This window comes from Oncorhynchus kisutch, linkage group LG14 (genome assembly GCF_002021735.2).
Source record: "Oncorhynchus kisutch isolate 150728-3 linkage group LG14, Okis_V2, whole genome shotgun sequence".
Classification (NCBI taxonomy): domain Eukaryota; kingdom Metazoa; phylum Chordata; class Actinopteri; order Salmoniformes; family Salmonidae; genus Oncorhynchus; species Oncorhynchus kisutch.
The window spans coordinates 86,717,023-86,742,633 of NC_034187.2; the positions used below are offsets into that span (position 1 = coordinate 86,717,023).

At 43.8% G+C, this 25,611-nt stretch overlaps 1 protein-coding gene across 1 annotated transcript in view; it reads left to right on the forward strand.

The window, feature by feature from the left end:
- Positions 1–25,611, forward strand: part of csmd2 (CUB and Sushi multiple domains 2) — an 895,829-nt gene that overhangs the window by 490,780 nt on the left and 379,438 nt on the right. The window contains 5 exon segments of the mRNA XM_031789283.1: positions 847–1,035; positions 5,229–5,398; positions 8,618–8,778; positions 9,330–9,520; positions 22,371–22,497. Of these exon segments, the coding sequence (XP_031645143.1) occupies positions 847–1,035; positions 5,229–5,398; positions 8,618–8,778; positions 9,330–9,520; positions 22,371–22,497 (838 nt within the window).

Here is a 25,611-nt window from a genome sequence, read left to right on the forward strand (position 1 = left end):
GGGTATGATATAAAATGCTACCCTCCCCTGTTATTGTAATGGTGAGAGGTTAGCATGTCTTGGGGGTATGATATAAAATGCTAACCTCCCCTGTTATTGTAATGGTGAGAGGTTAGCATGTCTTGGGGGTATGATATAAAATGCTAACCTCCCCTGTTATTGTAATGGTGAGAGGTTAGCATGTCTTGGGGGTATGATATTTGTTGGTCTGTAACTTTTTAACTCATCATTATTCATGATTCATGCAGGACCTTCCGTAAACATGATAGCATCCACATTAACGTAGAAGTGTTTAGAAACATATTCTATTCTTATTTACAATAAAAGTGACTCCAAAATGACACAATACGTTATTTTTCCATTAATTTCTATTGGGGCACAATATAATCTGAAAAACAACCAAAACAAACAGCAAATTAATCCAACAAGTTTGTAAAGTCACAAGCTTGATGTAATCATTGCGTGCTAAGAATACAGGACCATATACTGAACTTTTTACTACTTTAATACAAATATAAGTGAATTTGTCCCAATACATTTAGTATCCTAAAATGGGAGGACTATGTACAAAAAGTGCTTTCATTTCTTTAAGGTTCACCTGATATGCATGTATTTACCCTCAAATTAAAGTTGACAGTCAGCCGTGTCAAAATCCTAAGTGCTGGAGTACAGATCCAAAACAACAACAACAACGACAACAAATCACTGTTCCAATACTTTTGGAGCTCACTGTATATCGACGGCTGACTGTTTTGGTGATCATGGATCAACTAGAAGAAATCCTATTGCAATGTATTATGGGTATCCTCACTAATGAAATCATCCCTTTCTCCTCTCCTCTTCCAGAGTATGACCTGGAACCTTGTGAAGACCCGGGAGTACCTCCCTACAGTACCCGTAAGGGGTTACAGTTTGGGGTGGGGGACGCGCTCATCTTCTCCTGTTTCCCTGGTTACCGTCTGGAGGGGCCGGCGAGGGTGACGTGTCTTGGTGGGCGGAGGAGGGTGTGGAGCTCCCCTCTGCCAAGGTGTGTTGGTAGGTGGTCACATGATTTAATTTGGCTTTGTTCACCCGTCCCCCCTGTCCCCACCGACCTCACCTCATCGACACCTCGCGCAGTCATGTACTGTACATCAATTTATACCCACCTCGTCTTCACTTACATCCATCCAGAAGACTGTCCTGGAAAACACTCCCACAACCTTCAATACAACTTTATATACCGCCACCTACCCCTGATACACACTATCATACACTTCCCATTCAACAACATGTCCCATACCGCACCAGAGAGTACCACACATCCGGCTGGATTATGGAGATATAGAGAGTGGATTATGGAGATATAGAGAGTGGATTATGGAGATATAGAGACTGGATTATGGAGATATAGAGAGTGGATTATGGAGATATAGAGACTGGATTATGGATATATAGAGAGTAGATTATGGAGATATAGAGACTGGATTATGGATATATAGAGAGTGGATTATGGAGATACAGAGAGGGGATTACGAATATATAGAGCCTGAATTATGGAGAGATAGAGACTGGATTATGGAGATATAGAGAGTGGATTACGGAGATATGAAGACTGGATTATAGAGATATATAGAGAGTGGATTATGGAGATATAGAGACTGGATTATGGATATATAGAGAGTGGATTATGGAGGTATAGAGAGTGGATTATGGAGATATAGAGACTGGATTATGGAGATATAGAGACTGGGTTATGGATATATAGAGACCGAATTACGGAGATATAAAGACTGGATTATGGAGATATAAAGACTGGATTATGGAGATATAGAGAGTGGATTATGGAGATATAGAGAGTGGATTATGGAGATATAGAGAGTGGATTATGGAGATATAGAGACTGGATTATGGAGATATAGAGAGTTGATTACGGATATATAGAGACTGGATTATGGAGATATAAAGACTGGATTATGGAGATATAGAGACTGGATTATGGAGATATAGAGACTGGATTATGGAGATAAAGAGAGTGGATTATGGAGATATAGAGAGTGGATTATGGTGATATAGAGAGTGGATTATGGAGATATAGAGAGTGGATTATGGAGATATAGAGAGGGGATTACGGATATTTAGAGACTGGATTATGGAGATATAAAGACTGGATTATGGAGGTATAGAGACTGGATTATGGAGATATAGAGACTGGATTATGGAGATATAGAGACTGGATTCTGGAGATATAGAGAGTGGATTATGGAGATATAGAGAGTGGATTATGGTGATATAGAGAGTGGATTATGGAGATATAGAGAGTGGATTATGGAGATATAGAGAGTGGATTACGGATATATAGAGAGTGGATTATAGAGATATATAAAGTGGAGTATGGAGATATAGAGAGTGGATTATGGAGATATAGAGAGTGGATTACGGATAAATAGAGAGTGGATTATAGAGATATATAAAGTGGATAATGGAGATAAATAGAGTGGATTAAGGAGATATAGAGATAAAGAGAGTGGATTATGGAGATATAGAGAGTGGATTATGGAGATATAGAGAGTGGATTATGGAGATATAGAGACTGGATTACGGATAAATAGAGAGTGGATTATAGAGATATATAAAGTGGATATTGGAGATAAATAGAGTGGATTATGGAGATATAGAGACTGGATTATGGAGATATAGAGATAAAGAGAGTGGATTATGGAGATATAGAGACTGGATAATAGAGATATAGAGAGTGGATTATGGAGATATAGAGACTGGATTATGGAGAGTGGATTATGGAGATATAGAGACTGGATTATAGAGATATAGAGAGTGGATTATAGAGATATAGAGAGTGGATTATGGAGATATAGAGACTGGATTATAGAGAGTGGATTATGGAGATATAGAGACTGGATTATAGAGATATAGAGAGTGGATTATAGGGATATAGAGAGTGGATTATGGAGATATAGAGAGTGGATTAAATGGTTAGAATGAGTGAGTTCTACAAAAATCCAGTGTCACCAAAGAAAACTGCATATTTTATGAGTAAAGCAGGTATTCATATCTTACCCGACGAGGTCCAGAGAACTGCTGTTTTTTCCTTGTCTACTTGATAATTAAATCTACCCACCTGGCATCCCATTCTAAATCAGTTCCTTATTAGACGGGAGGAATGATAGTCAGCAGTGTTAAAATGAGCCCCTCGTAATTAATATAATTTAACTATAACGTTTGCAGAACTAACTAAGGAGAGCAGGTGGAATCATAAAAAGAGGAAAACAGCTTAAACTGTTACAATGAAATAGAGAAATACACTACATGATCAAGAGTATGTGGACACCGGGCTGGTCGAACATCTCATTACAAAAATTGTGGGCATTAATATGAAGTTGGTCCCTTCCTTTGCTGCTATAACATCCTCCACTCTTCTGGGAAGTCATTAATATGGAGTTGGTCCCTTCCTTTACTGCTATAACATCCTCCACTCTTCTGGGAAGTCATTAATATGGAGTTGGTCCCTTCCTTTACTGCTATAACATCCTCCACTCTTCTGGGAAGTCATTAATATGGAGTTGGTCCCTTCCTTTGCTGCTATAACATCCTCCACTCTTCTGGGAAGGCTTTCCATGAGATGTCCTCTTGGCATTGTCATGCAGAAACAGGAAAGGTCCTTCCCAAAACTGTTGCCACAAAGTTGGAAGCACAGAATCGTCTAGAATATCGTTGTATGCTGTAGCGTTAAGATTTGCATTCACAGGAACTAAGGGGCCTAGTATGAACCATGATAAACAGCCACAGACCATTATTCCTCCTCCACCAAACTTTACAGTTGGCACTATGTATTCAGGCAGGTAGCGTTCTCTTGGTATCCGCCAAACCCAGATTCATCCATCGGACTGCCAGATGGTGAAGAGTGATTCATCACTCCAGAGAACGCGTTTCCACTGCTCCAGAGTTCAATGGCGGCGAGCTTTACACCACTCCTGCCAACGCTTGGCATTGCACATGGTGATCTTAGGCTTTTGTGTGGCTGCTCGGCCACGGAAACCCATTTCATGAAACTCCCGACAAACAGTTATTGTGCTGAAGTGGCTTCCAGAGGCAGTTTGGAACTCGGTAGTGAGTGGTGCAGAGAACACTTACTTATTACACGTTTCAGCACTCTGCGGTCCCGTTCTGTGAGCTTGTGTGGCCTGCCACTTCGCGGCTGAGACGTTTTTGCTCCTAGACTTTTCCACTTCACAATAACAGCACTTACAGCTGACCGGGGCAGCTCTAGCAGGGCAGAAATTTGACAAACTGACTTGTTGGAAAGGTGGCATCCTATGACGGTGTCACGTCGAAAGTCACTGAGTGCTTCAGTAAGGTCATTCTACTGCCCATGTTTGTCTATGGAGATTGCACGGTGTCCACATACTGCTGTATATATATATAGTGTATGTTAGAGGCCAGATTTATTCAACTTATACTATGAAATGGCTGGCAGGGACCAACTTAGAAAGTAATATGTCTAAACGTTGAAATTTTGACATTCCAGTTGAATTCGTATTTTTATTTTCTGTTATCTGGTCTTCTGCTATGTTTGGGAGAAACTGGGTCAGGCAACTACATGAATATGAGTTGACGGCTGGCTGAACGGTTTTCAGTGGTCCTTTTTATGGATTCGAGTGGTTTTCTGTCCGCAGTGAATTTCTGTTTGTGTTCCAATTTGACAGACCAAAATACTGTAAATGTGTAGAAAGGGTCACAGATACGTTGACCTCCATCCAGTCAGAGGTCGTCAGGTCTCGTCTCTCCTACATTATCCCCCCCCCCCCCCTGCATGTCTCCGTAGAAGCAGGTTTAAGTACATATGCTGGATGATTGTGATGTGTGACCCCTTTCTCTCTCTCTCTCTCTCTCTCTGTCTCTCTCTCTCTCTCTCTCTCTCTCTCTCTCTCTCTCTCTCTCTCTCTCTCTCTGTCTCTCTCTCTCTCTCTCTCTCTCTCTCTCTCTCTGTCTCTCTCTCTCTCTCTCTCTCTCTCTCTCTCTCTCTCTCTCTCTCTCTCTCTCTCTCTCTCCCTCTCTCTCTCTCTCTCTCCCTCTCTCTCTCTCTCTCTCTCTCTCTCTCTCTCTCTCTCTCTCTCTCTCTGTCTCTCTCGCTCTCTTTCTCTCTCTGTCTCTCTCTCTCTCTGTCTCTCTCTCTCTCTCTCTCTCTCTCTGTCTCTCTGTCTCTCTCTGTCTCTCTCTCTCTCTCCTAGCTGAGTGTGGATCCTCAGTGACTGGCATGCAGGGAGTGCTGCTGTCTCCTAACTACCCAGGTTACTATGGGAACCACCACGAGTGTATCTACTCTATACAGACCCAGCCAGGCAAAGGCATCCAGCTCCGAGCACGAGACTTCAGACTGGAGGACGATGACATGCTCAAAGTGAGGGGAACAAAGAGCGTGTGTGTGTGTGAATTTGTTTGCATGCTCGCATATGGCATAAGCTAGTGGGAGGGAGGGAGGGAGGGAGGGAGGGAGGGAGGGAGGGAGGGAGGGAGGGAGGAGGGAGGGAGGGAGGGAGGGAGGGAGGGAGGGAGGGAGGGAGGGAGGGAGGGAGGGAGGGAGGGAGGGAGGTGGTTTCTTCATTTAGATACAGGATACAGTACCTTCAGAAAGTATTGACACCCCTTGACTTTTTCCACATGTTGTTGTGTTACAGTATTCCAGATGGTTAACATGTTGTTGTGTTACAGTATTCCAGATGATTTACATGTTGTTGTGTTACAGTATTCCAGATGGTTTACATGTTGTTGTGTTACAGTATTCCAGATGATTACATGTTGTTGTGTTACAGTATTCCAGATGGTTTACATGTTGTTGTGTTACAGTGTTCCAGATGGTTTACATGTTGTTGTGTTACAGCATTCCAGATGGTTTACGTTGAGATGTTGTGTTACAGTGTTCCAGATGGTTTACATGTTGTTGTGTTACAGTGTTCCAGATGGTTTACATGTTGTTGTGTCACAGTGTTCCAGGTGGTTTACATGTTGTTGTGTTACAGTATTCCAGATGGTATACATGTTGTTGTGTTACAGTGTTCCAGATGGTTTACATGTTGTTGTGTTACAGTGTTCCAGATGGTTTACATGTTGTTGTGTCACAGTGTTCCAGGTGGTTTACATGTTGTTGTGTTACAGTATTCCAGATGGTATACATGTTGTTGTGTTACAGTGTTCCAGATGGTTTAAGTGTTGTTGTGTTCCAGTGTTCCAGGTGGTTTACATGTTGTTATGTTACAGTGTTCCAGATGGTTAACATGTGGTTGTGTTACAGTGTTCCAGATGGTTTACATGTTGTTGTGTTATAGTGTTCCAGATGGTTTACATGTTGTTGTGTTACAGTATTCCAGATGGTTTACATGTTGTTGCATTCCAGATGGTTTACATGTTGTTGTGTTACAGTATTCCAGATGGTTTACATTGAGATGTTGTGTTACAGTATTTCAGATGGTTTACGTTGAGATGTTGTGTTACAGTATTCCAGATGGTTTACATGTTGTTGTGTTACAGTATTCCAGATGGTTAACATGTTGTTGTGTTACAGTATTCCAGATGATTTACATGTTGTTGTGTTACAGTATTCCAGATGGTTTACATGTTGTTGTGTTACAGTATTCCAGATGATTTACATGTTGTTGTGTTACAGTATTCCAGATGGTTTACATGTTGTTGTGTTACAGTGTTCCAGATGGTTTACATGTTGTTGTGTTACAGCATTCCAGATGGTTTACGTTGAGATGTTGTGTTACAGTGTTCCAGATGGTTTACATGTTGTTGTGTTACAGTGTTCCAGATGGTTTACATGTTGTTGTGTCACAGTGTTCCAGGTGGTTTACATGTTGTTGTGTTACAGTATTCCAGATGGTATACATGTTGTTGTGTTACAGTGTTCCAGATGGTTTACATGTTGTTGTGTTACAGTATTCCAGATGGTATACATGTTGTTGTGTCACAGTGTTCCAGATGGTTTACATGTTGTTGTGTTACAGTGTTACAGTAAATTTGATTTGATTTGATTTGATTTGTTGTGTTACAGTGTTCCAGATGGTTTACATGTTGTTGTGTCACAGTGTTCCAGGTGGTTTACATGTTGTTGTGTTACAGTATTCCAGATGGTATACATGTTGTTGTGTCACAGTGTTCCAGATGGTTTACATGTTGTTGTGTTACAGTGTTCCAGATGGTTTACATGTTGTTGTGTTACAGTATTCCAGATGGTTTACATGTTGTTGTGTTCCAGATGGTTTACATGTTGTTGTGTTACAGTATTCCAGATGGTTTACATTGAGATGTTGTGTTACAGTATTTCAGATGGTTTACATGTTGTTGTGTTATAGTGTTCCAGATGGTTTACATGTTGTTGTGTTACAGTATTCCAGATGGTTTACGTTGAGATGTTGTGTTACAGTATTCCAGATGGTTTACATTGAGATGTTGTGTTACAGTATTCCAGATGGTTTACATGTTGTTGTGTTACAGTGTTCCAGATGGTTTACATTGAGATGTTGTGTTACAGTATTCCAGATGGTTTACATGTTGTTGTGTTACAGTATTCCAGGTGGTTTACATGTTGTTGTGTTCCAGTGTTCCAGATGGTTTACATGTTGTTGTGTTACAGTATTCCAGATGGTTTAGGTTGAGTTGTTGTGTTACAGTATTTCAGATGGTTTACATTGAGATGTTGTGTTACAGTATTCCAGATGGTTTACATTGAGATGTTGTGTTACAGTATTCCAGATGGTTTACATTGAGATGTTGTGTTACAGTATTCCAGATGGTTTACATTGAGATGTTGTGTTACAGTATTTCAGATGGTTTACATTGAGATGTTGTGTTACAGTATTCCAGATGGTTTACATGTTGTTGTGTTACAGTATTCCAGATGGTTTACATTGAGATGTTGTGTTACAGTATTTCAGATGGTTTACATTGAGATGTTGTGTTACAGTGTTCCAGATGGTTTACGTTGAGATGTTGTGTTACGGGCCTACGCACATTCCCCCATAATATCAAAGTGGAATAATGTTTGTAGAAATTTGTAGAAAGTGTATTAAAAATTACGTTTTCAATGATTTTGTTATGACAAGCTTGAATAAATTCAGCAGTTAAACATGTGTTTATAATTAGTTGCATGGAATCACTCTGTGTGCCATAATAGTTTTTAAATTACTACCCCATCTCTGTACTCCACACACACCATCAATTATCTGTAACGTCCCAAGTCAAGCAGTGAATTTGAAGCACAGATCCAACCACAAAGACCAGGAAGGTTTTTCTACGGTTCACAAAAGAAGGGCACCTATTGGTACAGTAGATGGGTGAATAAGAAAAGCAGGCATTAAATAACCGTTTTGAGCATAGTGCAAAGATACCTTCCTCAATCATTTGCTGGAGAGGAAGGAAACCGCTCAGGCATTTCACCATGAGGCCAATGATGACTTTAAATAAGTTACAGAGTTTAATGGCTGTGGAAAGAGACAACTGACGATGGTTCTATCTCTCCATTCTCTCTCTATCTCTCTCATTCTCTCTCTCTCTCTCTCTCTCTCTATCTCTCTCATTCTCTCTCTCTCTCTCTTTGTCTCCCCATCTCTCTCTGTAGGTGTTTGATGGCAATAGTAACCAGGCTCGTCTGTTGGGTGTTTTCTCTGGGACTGAGCTGCAGGAAAACACGCTCAACTCTACATCCAGCTCCATGTGGCTGGAGTTCGTCAGTAACGCAGACAACACCAGCAAGGGCTTTGAGCTACACTTTACCAGTGAGTAACATAACCCTTGCCCCCCGGTGTCGACCAATAATAGGCAGTGTCCAAAGCAACAGCAGGTGTAGAGTATGGTGCAGTATGAATACTATGAAGCAGAATAGCTGAGCCGTTATATATTCTATAGCTCAAACCATTTTGTTTCTCTGCCCCACCTTCCATCCTTCTCCTCATGTCCCTTATCACTCCGTCTTCTCTCTTTATCCCTCTGTCTTCTCTCTTTATCCCCCCGTCTTCTCTCTCTATCCCTCCGTCTTCTCTCTCTATCCCTCTGTCTTCTCTCTATCCCTCCGTCTTCTCTCTCTATCCCTCTGTCTTCTCTCTTTATCCCTCTGTCTTCTCTCTTTATCCCCCCGTCTTCTCTCTCTATCCCTCCGTCTTCTCTCTTTATCCCTCCGTCTTCTCTCTCTATCCCTCCGTCTTCTCTCTTTATCCCCCGTCTTCTCTCTATATCACTCCGTCTTCTTTCTCTATCCCTCCGTCTTCTCTCTTTATCCCTCCGTCTTCTCTCTTTATCCCTCCGTCTTCTCTCTTTATCTCTCCGTCCTGCAGGTTTGATCTGTTGAAGTGTGAGGACCCGGGTGTTCCTCAGTTTGGTTATAAGAGAGAAGATAAGGGTCACTTCGCTGGCAGCACCGTGTGTTATAGCTGTGACCCAGGATACACCTTGAAGGGACCCCAGATCCTGACCTGTTTGAGGGGGGAGAGGAGAGCCTGGGATAGCCCCCTGCCCTTATGTGTCGGTGAGTTTATATATCTGTGTGTGTGTGTGTGTGTGTGTGTGTGTGTGTGTGTGTGTGTGTGTGTGTGTGTGTGTGTGTGTGTGTGTGTGTGTGTGTGTGTGTGTGTGTGTGTGTGTGTGTGTGTGTGTGTGTGTGTGTGTGTGTGTGTGTGTGTGCAAGTGATCCGAAAAGCACATACCCTTCCATTATGGGTGGGCAACCAGAAAACTGACCTAAGTTTTAAGGCTACCATCTGACCTAAGATCAGTATTTAACCTCTCTAAGGTATGTGGGATACTAGCGTCCCACCTGGCCAACATCCAGTGAGATTGCAGAGCACCAAATTCAAATACAGAAATACTCATTATAAAAATTCAGAAAAGATACAAATATTTTGGGTTTAAAGATGAACTTCTTGTGAATCCAACCACGGTGTCAGATTTCAAAACTGCTTTACGGCGAAAGCATACCATGTGATTATTTGAGATCATAGCCCAACAGACAAATCATTACAAACAGTAACCTGCCAAGTAGAAGAGTTTCACAAGTCAGAAATAGAGATAAAATGAATCACTTACCTTTGATGATCTTCATATGTTTGCACTCAGAAGACATTCATTTATTCAATAAATGTTCCTTTTGTTCGATAAAGTCTCTCTTTATATCCAAAAACCTCTGTTTTGTTTGCACGTTTTCTTCAGTAATCCACAGGCTCAAACGCAGTCACAACAGGCAGACAAAAAATCTAAATTGTATCCGTTAAGTTCATAGAAACATGTCAAACAATGTTTATATTCAATCCTCAGGTTGTTTTTAGCCTAAATAATCTATAATATTTCAACCGGACAATAACGTTGTCAATATAAAAGGTAAACAAGAAAGGCACTCTCTCGGTCGCGAGCATGAAAACGCTCTGTGACACGGCAGGGTCCACTCATTCATACTGCTCTTACTCCCTCATTTTTCAGAATACAAGCCTGAAACAATTTCTAAAGACTGTTGACATCTAGTGGAAGACATAGGAATTGCAATTTGAGTCCTAAGTCAATGGATACTGTAATGGCATTGAATAGAAAACTACGCACAAACAAAATAATCCTACTTCCTGAATGGATTTTTCTCAGGTTTTCTCTTCCTCTGGGTTTCGCCTGCCAAATCAGTTCTGTTATACTCACAGACACTATTTTAACAGTTTTGGAAACTTTAGAGATTTTTCTATCCAAATCTACCAATTATTGTTTGCATATCCTTTCTTCTGGACCTGAGTAGAAGGCAGTTTAATTTGGGCATGCTTTTCATCCACAATTCCAAATGCTGCCCCCTACCCTAGAGAAGTTAAGGGCACCATCCTACTCCATTTTCCCCTCTCATTAAAACTAGTTAGGCATTTCCCAGGTTACCAATTTTGCATATGGCCTTGCCTACACATAGCAACTTGGAAATGTTTTATCAGTTTAAAGAATAATTCTGAAGAATCTCAACTATAAAATATATTCTGGTTTGTTTAATTAACACTTTTTTTGGGATACTACATGATTCCATATGTGTTATTTCATAGTTTTGATGTCTTCACTATTTAACTATGAATGGATGAGTGGTTCACCAATCATGGCCTTGATTGGCTCAGTAACAAGGTGTGGTATTTAGGACGTAAGGCGACGTCCTGACAACTGATGAACAGAAATGTTCTTGCAAACTTCCCATTAAACATTATTTTACATTTTGTTTGTGTTTGATTAGACATTGATTTAATATTTTCCGAACCCTCAGAAATTTGGACACGTGAATGTTTTATCACAAATGTTTAGAACGTGAATAACTCAGCTTCATAATACCAGGGTAAATCTGGTGGTCTGTCTCCTCATGACTACATAATACCAGGGTAAATCTGGTGGTCTGTCTCCTCATGACTACATAATACCAGGGTACATCTGGTGGTCTGTCTCCTCATGACTATATAATACCAGGGTATATCTGGTGGTCTGTCTCCTCATGACTACATAATACCAGGGTAAATCTGGTGGTCTGTCTCCTCATGACTACATAATACCAGGGTACATCTGGTGGTCTGTCTCCTCATGACAACATAATACCAGGGTACATCTGGTGGTCTGTCTCCTCATGACTACATAATACCAGGGTATATCTGGTGGTCTGTCTCCTCATGACTACATAATACCAGGGTATATCTGGTGGTCTGTCTCCATAATATCAGGGTATATCTGGTGGTATGTCTCCATAATACCAGGGTATACCTGGTGGTCTGTCTCCTCATGACTACATAATACCAGGGTATATCTGGTGGTCTGTCTCCTCATGACTACATAATACCAGGGTATATCTGGTGGTCTGTCTCCTCATGACTACATAATACCAGGGTACATCTGGTGGTCTGTCTCCTCATGACTACATAATACCAGGGTATATCTGGTGGTCTGTCTCCTCATGACTACATAATACCAGGGTATATCTGGTGGTCTGTCTCCATAATATCAGGGTATATATGGTGGTCTATCTCCATAATATCAGGGTATATCTGGTGGTCTGTCTCCATAATACCAGGGTATATCTGGTGGTCTGTCTCCTCATGACTACATAATACCAGGGTATATCTGGTGGTCTGTCTCCTTATGACTACATAATACCAGGGTATATCTGGTGGTCTGTCTCCATAATATCAGGGTATATATGGTGGTCTGTCTCCATAATATCAGGGTATATCTGGTGGTCTGTCTCCATAATACCAGGGTATACCTGGTGGTCTGTCTCCTCATGACTACATAATACCAGGGTATATCTGGTGGTCTGTCTCCTCATGACTACATAATACCAGGGTATATCTGGTGGTCTGTCTCCTCATGACTACATAATACCAGGGTACATCTGGTGGTCTGTCTCCTCATGACTACATAATACCAGGGTATATCTGGTGGTCTGTCTCCTCATGACTACATAATACCAGGGTACATCTGGTGGTCTGTCTCCATAATATCAGGGTATATCTGGTGGTCTGTCTCCATAATACCAGGGTATATCTGGTGGTCTGTCTCCTCATGACTACATAATACCAGGGTATATCTGGTGGTCTGTCTCCTCATGACTATATAATACCAGGGTATGTCTGGTGGTCTGTCTCCTCATGACTACATAATACCAGGGTATATCTGGTGGTCTGTCTCCTCATGACTACATAATACCAGGGTACATCTGGTGGTCTGTCTCCTCATGACTACATAATACCAGGGTATATCTGGTGGTCTGTCTCCATAATATCAGGGTATATATGGTGGTCTGTCTCCATAATATCAGGGTATATCTGGTGGTCTGTCTCCATAATACCAGGGTATATCTGGTGGTCTGTCTCCTCATGACTACATAATACCAGGGTACATCTGGTGGTCTGTCTCCATAATATCAGGGTATATATGGTGGTCTGTCTCCATAATATCAGGGTATATCTGGTGGTCTGTCTCCATAATACCAGGGTATATCTGGTGGTCTGTCTCCGCATGACTACATAATACCAGGGTATATCTGGTGGTCTGTCTCCTCATGACTATATAATACCAGGGTATATCTGATGGTCTGTCTCCTCATGACTACATAATAGCAGGGTATATCTGGTGGTTTGTCTCCTCATGACTACATAATACCAGGGTACATCTGGTGGTCTGTCTCCTCATGACTACATAATACCAGGGTACATCTGGTGGTCTGTCTCCATAATATCAGGGTATATCTGGTGGTCTGTCTCCATAATACCAGGGTATATCTGGTGGTCTGTCTCCTCATGACTACATAATACCAGGGTATATCTGGTGGTCTGTCTCCTCATGACTATATAATACCAGGGTATGTCTGGTGGTCTGTCTCCTCATGACTACATAATACCAGGGTATATCTGGTGGTCTGTCTCCTCATGACTACATAATACCAGGGTACATCTGGTGGTCTGTCTCCTCATGACTACATAATACCAGGGTATATCTGGTGGTCTGTCTCCATAATATCAGGGTATATATGGTGGTCTGTCTCCATAATATCAGGGTATATCTGGTGGTCTGTCTCCATAATACCAGGGTATATCTGGTGGTCTGTCTCCTCATGACTACATCATACCAGGGTACATCTGGTGGTCTGTCTCCATAATATCAGGGTATATATGGTGGTCTGTCTCCATAATATCAGGGTATATCTGGTGGTCTGTCTCCATAATACCAGGGTATATCTGGTGGTCTGTCTCCGCATGACTACATAATACCCGGGTATATCTGGTGGTCTGTCTCCTCATGACTATATAATACCAGGGTATATCTGATGGTCTGTCTCCTCATGACTACATAATAGCAGGGTATATCTGGTGGTTTGTCTCCTCATGACTACATAATACCAGGGTATATCTGGTGGTCTGTCTCCTCATGACTACATAATACCAGGGTATATCTGGTGGTCTGTCTCCATAATACCAGGGTATATCTGGTGGTCTGTCTCCTCATGACTACATAATACCAGGGTATATCTGGTGGTCTGTCTCCTCCTGACTACATAATACCAGGGTATATATGGTGGTCTGCCTCCTCATGTCTGTGTCTGTGTGTCTCTGTGTGTCTCTGTGTGTCTGTGTGTGTATGTGTGTCTCTATGTGTGTGTGTCTCTGTGTGTGTTTGTCTCTGTGTGTGTGTGTCTCTGTGTGTCTTTATGTGTGTGTCTCTGTGTGTGTGTGTGTCTCTGTGTGTGTGTGTCTCTGTGTGTGTCTCTCTGTGTGTCTCTCTGTGTGTCTCTGTGCGTGTCTGTGTGTGTCTCTGTGTTTGTGTCTCTTTGTGTCTGTGTCTATGTGGGTGTCTCTTTGTGTCTGTGTGTGTGTCTCTTTTTGTCTGTGTGTGTGTCTCTTTGTGTCTGTGTGTGTGTCTCTTTGTGTCTGTGTGTGTGTGTGTCTGTTGGTTTGTCTCTCGTTGTCACTTCAGACCCGGCTTAGTGAGAGATACTGCATATGTTTTCTCCAATTCATCAACAATATAGCATGTGTGTGTGTGTGTGTGTGTGTGTGTGTGTGTGTGTGTGTGTGTGTGTGTGTGTGTGTGTGTGTGTGTGTGTGTGTGTGAAAAGGTTGTTCATGTATTATCGTGTTTAAACTCAGGGCTCTGAAGGATTCACTGCTTATTGAGCCGTGAAACTAGACCCGTCACTTCAACTACCCCTTACATCCAAACAAACACACACACACACACACACACACTCACATGCACATGTCCACGTGCACACTCACAAGCATGTGCACACACCCCTGACCATCCTAACCTGACAACATGTGATTTGTGTCTTAAAACATGACAAGCCTGCCATTCCTCTTCATTTCCCAGCATACAACAGGATAAATGATAAACTACCCTTCATTTCCCAGCATACAACAGGATAAATTACCTAAATCCTAGCAGTAATATTACAGTTTTTTACAATCACTTTGGCACTCATTTCAGAACCTTGTGGTCATTTTTCTAGACACAAAACTCAAAACGGTCATCAGTTGTAACACAGGCTGTCCAATGTTCAAAACATTGCATTGTGCATTTATATCTCTAAAGAAACCTTAACTTGCAGAATCATTGGTTCAAATAACTCATTTATCATGAAATACCATAGGAACATTCATTTAGATCACCCACACACAAGACACCGATAGTTTCAATGTGTAGTTGTGCTTTCAATCATTAAATATTGTCGTACAAAATATGTGATACATGTTTCATTACTACACGTAAATACATCACGGTAAAAGGACACGTGGAGAGAATACTACAGACACAGTGGAATCATTGAACAAAATATGACATTTACAAAAAAGAAAAGAAAGAATAGAAAACTACAGTAAAATATCACTGCAGTGTTCTTCACCTGGCTTACTGTAAAACATCACTAGTGTTCTTCACCTGGCTTACTGTAAAACATCACTAGTGTTCTTCACCTGGATTACTGTAAAACATCACTAGTGTTCTTCACCTGGCTTACTGTAAAACATCACTAGTGTTCTTCACCTGGCTTACTGTAAAACATCACTAGTGTTCTTCACCTGGCTTACTGTAAAACATCACTAGTGTTCTTCACCTGGCTTACTGTAAAACATCACTAGTGTTCTTCACCTGGCTTACTGTAAAACATCACTAGTGTTCTTCACCTGGCTTACTGTAAAACATCACTGCAGTGTTCTTCACCTGGCTTACTGTAAAACATCACTAGTGTTCTTCACCTGGCTTACTGTAAAACATCACTGCAGTGTTCTTCACCTGGCTTACTGTAAAACATCACTAGTGTTCTTCACCTGGCTTACTGTAAAACATCACTAGTTTTCTTCACCTGGCTTACTGTAAAACATCACTAGTGTTCTTCACCTGGCTTACTGTAAAACATCACTAGTGTTCTTCACCTGGCTTACTGTAAAACATCACTGCAGGGTTCCTCACCTGGCTTACTGTAAAACATCACTAGTGTTCTTCACCTGGCTTACTGTAAAACATCACTAGTGTTCTTCACCTGGCTTACTGTAAAACATCACTAGTGTTCTTCACCTGGCTTACTGTAAAACATCACTGCAGTGTTCTTCACCTGGCTTACTGTAAAACATCACTAGTGTTCTTCACCTGGCTTACTGTAAAACATCACTAGTGTTCTTCACCTGGCTTACTGTAAAACATCACTAGTGTTCTTCACCTGGCTTACTGTAAAACATCACTACTGTTCTTCACCTGGCTTACTGTAAAACATCACTAGTGTTCTTCACCTGGCTTACTGTAAAACATCACTAGTGTTCTTCACCTGGCTTACTGTAAAACATCACTAGTGTTCTTCACCTGGCTTACTGTAAAACATCACTGCAGTGTTCTTCACCTGGCTTACTGTAAAACATCACTGCAGTGTTCCTCACCTGGCTTACTGTAAAACATCACTGCAGTGTTCTTAACCTGGCTTACTGTAAAACATCACTGCAGTGTTCTTCACCTGGCTTACTGTAAAACATCACTGCAGTGTTCTTCACCTGGCTTACTGTAAAACATCACTGCAGTGTTCTCCACCTGGCTTACTGTAAAACATCACTGCAGTGTTCTTCACCTGGCTTACTGTACATCACTGCAGTGTTCTTCACCTGGCTTACTGTAAAAAATCACTGCAGTGTTCTTCACCTGGCTTACTGTAAAACATCACTGCAGTGTTCTTCACCTGGCTTACTGTAAAACATCACTGCAGTGTTCTTCACCTGGCTTACTGTAAAACATCACTGCAGTGTTCTTCACCTGGCTTACAGTCAAACAACACTACAGTGTACTTCACCTGGCTTACTGTAAAACATCACTGCAGTGTTCTTCACCTGGCTTACTGTAAAACATCACTGCAGTGTTCCTCACCTGGCTTACTATAAAACATCACTGCAGGGTTCCTCACCTGGCTTACTGTAAAACATCACTGCAGTGTTCCTCACCTGGCTTACTGTAAAACATCACTGCAGTGTTCCTCACCTGGCTTACTGTAAAACATCACTGCAGTGTTCCTCACCTGGCTTACTGTAAAACATCACTGCAGTGTTCCTCACCTGGCTTACTGTAAAACATCACTGCAGGGTTCCTCACCTGGCTTACTGTAAAACACCACTGCAGTGTTCCTCACCTGGCTTACTATAAAACATCACTGCAGTGTTACTCACCTGGCTTACTGTAAAACATCACTCCAGTGTTCCTCACCTGGCTTACTGTAAAACATCACTGCTTACTGTGAAAAGCAAAACAAAAGATCAATTACTACTTCTATATTTCCATCAACCCTGTTTTGTGGATTTGGCCACAGGTTCTCATCCACATCACAATGGATGTTTTCATTAGCCAAACATCTTCGGAAGAATCTTCGGGTGAATCCAGGCCTGACACTGGTCTGCCGTGATGTCATTGCATGTGTCATCCATGGCCTGGAGAAGGGTGGCTTGTTTGTGAGGGCGCCTATCATATACCTTCCACCTCCATGTGGAGAAAAATTCCTCAATCTGGTTAAGGAAAGGAGAGTATGGGGGTAAGTACAGGGTGGTAAATTGTGGTTGGGCCTGAAACCATGCTTGCACCATTTGAGCATGGTGGAACCTGACATTATCCCACACAATGACATAGGTCAACAATCAGCTCTACAGACCTGATTTAGCTCATCAAGGAAGGTTACAAGGAGAGCTGCATTATATGATCCAATATGTGGTCTGCATCCAACCACACCATCTTCCGATATAGCCACACACATGGTGATGTTGGCCCCACGTTGTCCGAGTTCTTGGATGGTTGCCCGCTGGCCAATGAAATTCCGACCTCTCCTCCTTGTCTTGGCCAGGTTGAAGCCTGCCTCATCCAAAAATAGGAATTTGTGATGTTTTTCGTCAGCATCCAGCTCCATCACCCTCTAAAAATACGTTTAGGAGAATTACTGATTACAATGTGATGTAGAATTTTGGGGGGAATTTTTCACAACAGGCATCTTGAAACTGAACATACCTGAACATACCTGAACATACCTGAACATACCTGAACATACTCAGTCCTCAGTCGTTTCACTCTGTCTGCATTTCTTTCAGAGGGCCCACGGTAATAGCTGTTTTAGAGACACCTGGTGCCTTTTCTGCATGCCTGTAATAGTTAGAAAACCCATGGCTTCCACATTGTTGAACATGTCGTCACTGTCCAAGATGTGCTGCCGAAGTTCTGTAAGGTGACCATCTCTGGCCCGAACCAAATTGACCACATCCCGCTCTTGTTGGTCAGTCAGAATGTTGCCTCACCTATTTGGCCAAGTCTCAATTCTGCAAGGAACATTACAGTAAGAACACATTTAGTCACATCACCTACTCTGTGGTACACATTGTCATGCAGAATACAGTCATTTGACAGTTGAGAGTAGCCTAATGTTTAGTGCATGCTGAAGACTTACCGGTTCTCATTGCGGAAAGTTCTGATGATTGAGGCCACGGTTGATCCTCTGAGATTTGGTTGAATCATTGTTGCTGCCTCAGTCATTGTCGTGCCATGATTTACGACATGGTCTACAACAATTGCTCGGATTTCATTAGACGCTCTTTGCTGTGGCTTCCGCTATCTTCGTCCGTGGCCTTGTCCTCTACCACGTTCCGCCTACACCTCTCAAACGAGGCCCACAACCACCTCTCAGAAGGGGTGCTTGGTCCGTGGCCTTGTCCTCTACCACGTTCCCCCTACACCTCTCAAACGAGGCCCACAACCACCTCTCAGAAGGGGTGCTTGGTCCGTGGCCTTGTCCTCTACCACGTTCCCCCTACACCTCTCAAACGAGGCCCACGACCACCTCTCAGAAGAGGCCCCTGCCATTCCTTTGACGTCTTCCTTGTCTTCCTCCTCCCACTGCTTTAAAACAGTGGTGTGCAGAAGGGCATCTCTTAATGTACAACATCGTGAATAATTCAGGCTGTTGTGGAGGCAGAAGGGGGTCCTACCCAGTACTAGACAGGTGTACCTAATAAAGTGGCCCGGTGAGTGTACAGTAACGTCAAGTCTGAAAACACGGTCAGGAAAAGTGGTACATGGGACAATAGAGACAGTGTCTGATGAAGAATGATGATGAAATATTACATCCATAGATAATGTAGTCCAATTGGTTCATGGTCCACGGTAATTGGTGTCAATGGATCTCGTTATTCTGAAACTTTCATGATCTAAACATGGAATATTGTTTGTCAGTTTCCATAAAACTATACATTAAGAGTAACCAAATCAAATCAAATCAAATGTATTTATATAGCCCTTCGTACATCAGCTGATATCTCAAAGTGTTGTACAGAAACCCAGCCTAAAACCCCAAACAGCAAGCAATGCAGGTGTAGAAGCACGGTGGCTAGGAAAAACTCCCTAGAAAGGCCAAAACCTAGGAAGAAACCTAGAGAGGAACCAGGCTATGTGGGGTGGCCAGTCCTCTTCTGGCTGTGCCGGGTGGAGATTATAACAGAACATGGCCAAGATGTTCAAATGTTCATAAATGACCAGCATGGTCAAATAATAATAATCACAGGTAGAACCGTTGAAACTGGAGCAGCAGCACAGTCAGGTGGACTGGGGACAGCAAGGAGTCATCATGTCAGGTTGTCCTGAGGCATGGTCCTAGGGCTCAGGTCCTCTGAGAGAAAGAAAGAGAGAACGAGAGAATTAGAGAGAGCATACTTAAATTCACACAGGACACCGGATAGGACAGGAGAAGTACTCCAGATATAATAAACTGACCCTAGCCCCCCGACACATAAACTGCTGCAGCATAAATACTGGAGGCTGAGACAGGAGGGGTCAGGAGACACTGTGGCCCCATCCGATGACACCCCCGGACAGGCCCAAACAGGAAGGATATAACCCCACCCACTTTGCCAAAGCACAGCCCCCACACCACTAGAGGGATATCTTCAACCACCAACTTACCATCCTGAGACCATCCTGAGAGAAGGCTGAGTATGGCCCACAAAGATCTCCGCCACGGCACAACCCAAGGGGGCTTACATGAAAGAGCCCCAGTAAGCCAGTGACTCAGCCCCTGTAATAGGGTTAGAGGCAGAGAATCCCAGTGGAAAGAGGGGAACCGGCCAGGCAGAGACAGCAAGGGCGGTTCGTTGCTCCAGAGCCTTTCCGTTCACCTTCCCACTCCTGGGCCAGACTACACTCAATCATATGACCCACTGAAGAGATGAGTCTTCAGTAAAGACTTAAAGGTTCAGACCGAGTTTGCGTCTCTGACATGGGTAGGCAGACCGTTCCATAAAAATGGAGCTCTATAGGAGAAAGCCCTGCCTCCAGCTGTTTGCTTAGAAATTCTAGGGACAATTAGGAGGCCTGCGTCTTGTGACCATAACGTACGTGTAGGTATGTACGGCAGGACCAAGGAACGCAACAGTTACTTATCATTTTGATCAGTTGTATCAGTTGATAGTGAGATCATTGTAATGAAGTGAGTAGACAGACATCTCAGATGTAATGTGTGAACTGCATTTTGAAACTTTGATGTTCAGTTGTGTCATTTTGAACATTTTGAATAGTTCCATGAACAAATGATCTTAGCGTTACGTTCTTTTGTCTACAAAGCAATTGGAAAAAAAAGTTTCCAGAGTTTAGAAAAAAAGTGCACTTTAAAAGTTTAGAAAAATTGACATCAGGATTCTCAAAGTGATTGTAAAAAAACTGTAACAACCGAAAATATTCCCTGAAGTATCAATTCTACAAATCACCCACCTGACTGAAGCTTCCATTATTACCTGAATCATCAGTCATATTCCTCTTTGCTAAGTACTAATATATTTGTAACTAACCCATATTTGTCCCCTCCCCCTCCTCTTCCTCCATGGGGTCAGTACATTAACTCAGTTCCCCTCCCCCTCCTCTTCCTCCATGGGGTCAGTACATTAACTCAGTTCCCCTCCCCCTCCTCTTCCTCCATGGGGTCAGTACATTAGCTCAGTTCCCCTCCTCTTCCTCCATGGGGTCAGTACATTAACTCAGTTCCCCTCCCCCTCCTCTTCCTCCATGGGGTCAGTACATTAACGTCCTCGGTAATGGGTGTCTTAGTTAATGAGTGGACAGGCGTCCTCGGTAATGGGTGTCTTAGTTAATGAGTGGACAGGCGTCCTCGGTAATGGGTGTCTTAGTTAATGAGTGGACAGGCGTCCTCGGTAATGGGTGTCTTAGTTAATGAGTGGACAGGCGTCCTCGGTAATGGGTGTCTTAGTTAATGAGTGGACAGGCGTCCTCGGTAATGGGTGTCTTAGTTAATGAGTGGACAGGCGTCCTCGGTAATGGGTGTCTTAGTTAATGAGTGGACAGGCGTCCTCGGTAATGGGTGTCTTAGTTAATGAGTGGACAGGCGTCCTCGGTAATGGGTGTCTTAGTTAATGAGTGGACAGGCGTCCTCGGTAATGGGTGTTCGTTTGACCGGCGTAATTTGGTGTGAAATCTGCATCTATTTACAGTGGGAACCAATTAAGCAAATGAAGCGTAGTGGACAGACCAAGGAAGTGGGCAAAGCCAAGCACTATCTAGCAAGATCCTATTGGCTCGTTGTAGCATTTATTTGCATATTTCCCATCGGGAAGTGTGTGTGCACAAACTCAATTCACCCTTGCACTCCTTCTGAACATGGCAATATTTAAAAACTTTAGCAAATCGTCAAGTCTATAAAACTTAGTGCACTATTTTCATAACATATTCTAGGTTTGGGAAAGAGAAACTTTTAATGAGATCCGATGTTTCATGGATGGGGGAAAATGTGCATAATCTCAGCCCACTTTCACCTAGTTCAATCCTCCTCCTCCTCTTCCTCCTCTTCCTCCTCCTCCTCCTCCTCCTCTGACTACCCGCGATGAGACATCATCTCACTGCCACTGGTTGGTTTTCCATCTGTAGCCTCATGAAATCAGCCAAAACAAGATGAATAAGTAAACGCGTGCAGAGAGTCCTATTGAATATGCATTCACCCAACTGTCTCTTCACTCGCCCTCTAAATTTAGAACATGAAATGGAAGAATCATACAATAAGATTCATTTACTTAATTTTTCTTTAAGTCTAAAAATAAATAAGCTTTTAACTTAAAAGTAGCACTTGAATTCACGGTAGTATAATAAAATAATATCACTAACTTATTTCCTTCCCTCTGTCTCTCCTCCACTCTGCGCTTTCTCTTTCTCTCTGTGTCTCCTCCACTACTCTCTCTCTCTTTCTTTCTCTCTCTTCTCTCTCTCTCTCTCTCTCTCTCTCTCTCTCTCTCTCTTTCTTTCTCTCTCTCTCTTTCTTCTCTCTCTCTTTTCTCTCCCTCTCTTTTCCCTCTCTCTCTCTCCCTCTCTAGCGGAGTGTGGGGGAACCATCAAGGATGAGCCTACAGGTCGAATACTGTCTCCAGGTTACCCAGCTCCATATGAACATAACCTGCACTGTGTCTGGAGCATCGAAGCGGCCCCAGGAAGCACTATAGGGTCAGTACATTAACTCACTCCCCCTCCTCCTCCTCCTTCTCTTCCTCCATGGGGTCAGTACATTAACTCAGTTCCCCTCCTCCTCTTCCTCCATGGGGTCAGTACATTAACTCAGTTCACTTCCTCCTCCTCTTCTTCCTCCATGGGGTCAGTACATTAACTCAGTTCCCCTCCTCTTCCTCCTCTTCCTCCATGGGGTCAGTACATTAACTCAGTTCCCCTCCTCCTCCTCCTCTTCCTCCATGGGGTCAGTACATTAACTCAGTTCACTTCCTCCTCCTCTTCTTCCTCCATGGGGTCAGTACAATAACTCAGTTCCATTCCTCCTACTCTTCCTCCATGGGGTCAGTATATTAACTCAGTTCTCCTCCTCCTCTTCCTCCATGGGGTCAGTACATTAACTCAGTCCTCCTCCTCTTCTTCCTCCATGGGGTCAGTACATTAACTCAGTTCCCCTCCTCCTCTTCCTCCTCCTCCTCCTCTTCCTCCATGGGGTCAGTACATTAACTCAGTTCCCCTCCTCTTCCTCCTCTTCCTCCATGGGGTCAGTACATTAACTCAGTTCCCCTCCTCCTCCTCCTCTTCCTCCATGGGGTCAGTACATTAACTCAGTTCACTTCCTCCTCCTCTTCTTCCTCCATGGGGTCAGTACAATAACTCAGTTCCATTCCTCCTACTCTTCTTCCATGGGGTCAGTACATTAACTCAGTTTCCCTCCCCCAACTCTTCCTCCATGGGGTCAGTACATTAACTCAGTTGCCCTCCCCCTCCTCTTCCTCCATGGGGTCAGTACATTAACTCAGTTCCCCTCCCCCTACTCTTCCTCCATGGGGTCAGTACATGAACTCAGTCCTCCTCCTATTCTTCCTCCATGGGGTCAGTACATTAACTCAGTTCCCCTCCTCCTCCTCCTCCTCCTCCTCTTCCTCCATGGGGTCAGTACATTAACTCAGTCCTCCTCCTCTTCTTCCTCCATGGGGTCAGTACATTAACTCAGTTCCCCTCCTCCTCCTCCTCCTCCTCCTCTTCCTCCATGGGGTCAGTACATTAACTCAGTTCCCCTCCTCCTCTTCCTCCATGGGGTCAGTACATTAACTCAGTTCCCCTCCTCCTCTTCCTCCATGGGGTCAGTACATTAACTCAGTTCCCCTCCTCCTCATCCTCTTCCTCCATGGGGTCAGTACAATAACTCAGTTCACCTCCTCTTCCTCCATTGGGTCAGTACATTAACTCAGTTCCCCTCCTCTTCCTCCATGGGGTCAGTACATTAACTCAGTTCCCCTCCTCTTCCTCCATGGGGTCAGTACATTAACTCAGTTCCCCTCCTCCTCTTCCTCCTCCTCCTCCTCTTCCTCCATGGGGTCAGTACATTAACTCAGTCCTCCTCCTCCTCCTCCTCCTCCTCCTCCTCCTCCTCCTCTTCCTCCCCCTCCTCTTCCTCCATGGGGTCAGTACATTAACTCAGTTTCCCTCCCCCTCCTCCTCCTCCTCCTCCTCTTCCTCCATGGGGTCAGTACATTAACTCAGTTTCCCTCCTCCTCTTCCTCCTCCTCCTCCTCTTCCTCCATGGGGTCAGTACATTAACTCAGTCCTCCTCCTCCTCCTCCTCTTCCTCCATGGGGTCAGTACATTAACTCAGTCCTCCTCCTCCTCCTCCTCCTCCTCCTCCTCCTCCTCCTCCTCCTCCTCTTCCTCCCCCTCCTCTTCCTCCATGGGGTCAGTACATTAACTCAGTCCTCCTCCTCCTCCTCCTCCTCCTCCCCCTCCTCTTCCTCCATGGGGTCAGTACATTAACTCAGTTTCCCTCCCCCTCCTCTTCCTCCATGGGGTCAGTACATTAACTCAGTTCCCCTCCTCCTCTTCCTCCTCCTCCTCCTCTTCCTCCATGGGGTCAGTACATTAACTCAGTTTCCCTCCCCCTCCTCTTCCTCCTCCTCCTCCTCTTCCTCCATGGGGTCAGTACATTAACTCAGTCCTCCTCCTCCTCCTCCTCCTCCTCTTCCTCCATGGGGTCAGTACATTAACTCAGTTTCCCTCCCCCTCCTCTTCCTCCATGGGGTCAGTACATTAACTCAGTTGCCCTCCCCCTCCTCTTCCTCCATGGGGTCAGTACATTAACTCAGTTCCCCTCCCCCTACTCTTCCTCCATGGGGTCAGTACATTAACTCAGTCCTCCTCCTCTTCTTCCTCCATGGGGTCAGTACATTAACTCAGTTCCCCTCCTCCTCCTCCTCCTCCTCCTCTTCCTCCATGGGGTCAGTACATTAACTCAGTTCCCCTCCTCCTCTTCCTCCATGGGGTCAGTACATTAACTCAGTTCCCCTCCTCCTCATCCTCTTCCTCCATGGGGTCAGTGAAATAACTCAGTTCACCTCCTCTTCCTCCATGGGGTCAGTACATTAACTCAGTTCCCCTCCTCTTCCTCCATGGGGTCAGTACATTAACTCAGTTCCCCTCCTCTTCCTCCATGGGGTCAGTACATTAACTCAGTTCCCCTCCTCCTCTTCCTCCTCCTCCTCCTCTTCCTCCATGGGGTCAGTACATTAACTCAGTTTCCCTCCCCCTCCTCTTCCTCCTCCTCCTCCTCTTCCTCCATGGGGTCAGTACATTAACTCAGTCCTCCTCCTCTTCTTCCTCCATGGGGTCAGTACATTAACTCAGTTCCCCTCCTCCTCTTCCTCCTCCTCCTCCTCTTCCTCCATGGGGTCAGTACATTAACTCAGTTTCCCTCCCCCTCCTCTTCCTCCTCCTCCTCCTCTTCCTCCATGGGGTCAGTACATTAACTCAGTTCTCCTCCTCCTCCTCCTCCTCTTCCTCCATGGGGTCAGTACATTAACTCAGTTTCCCTCCCCCTCCTCTTCCTCCATGGGGTCAGTACATTAACTCAGTTGCCCTCCCCCTCCTCTTCCTCCATGGGGTCAGTACATTAACTCAGTTCCCCTCCCCCTACTCTTCCTCCATGGGGTCAGTACATTAACTCAGTCCTCCTCCTCTTCTTCCTCCATGGGGTCAGTACATTAACTCAGTTCCCCTCCTCCTCCTCCTCCTCCTCTTCCTCCATGGGGTCAGTACATTAACTCAGTTCCCCTCCTCCTCTTCCTCCATGGGGTCAGT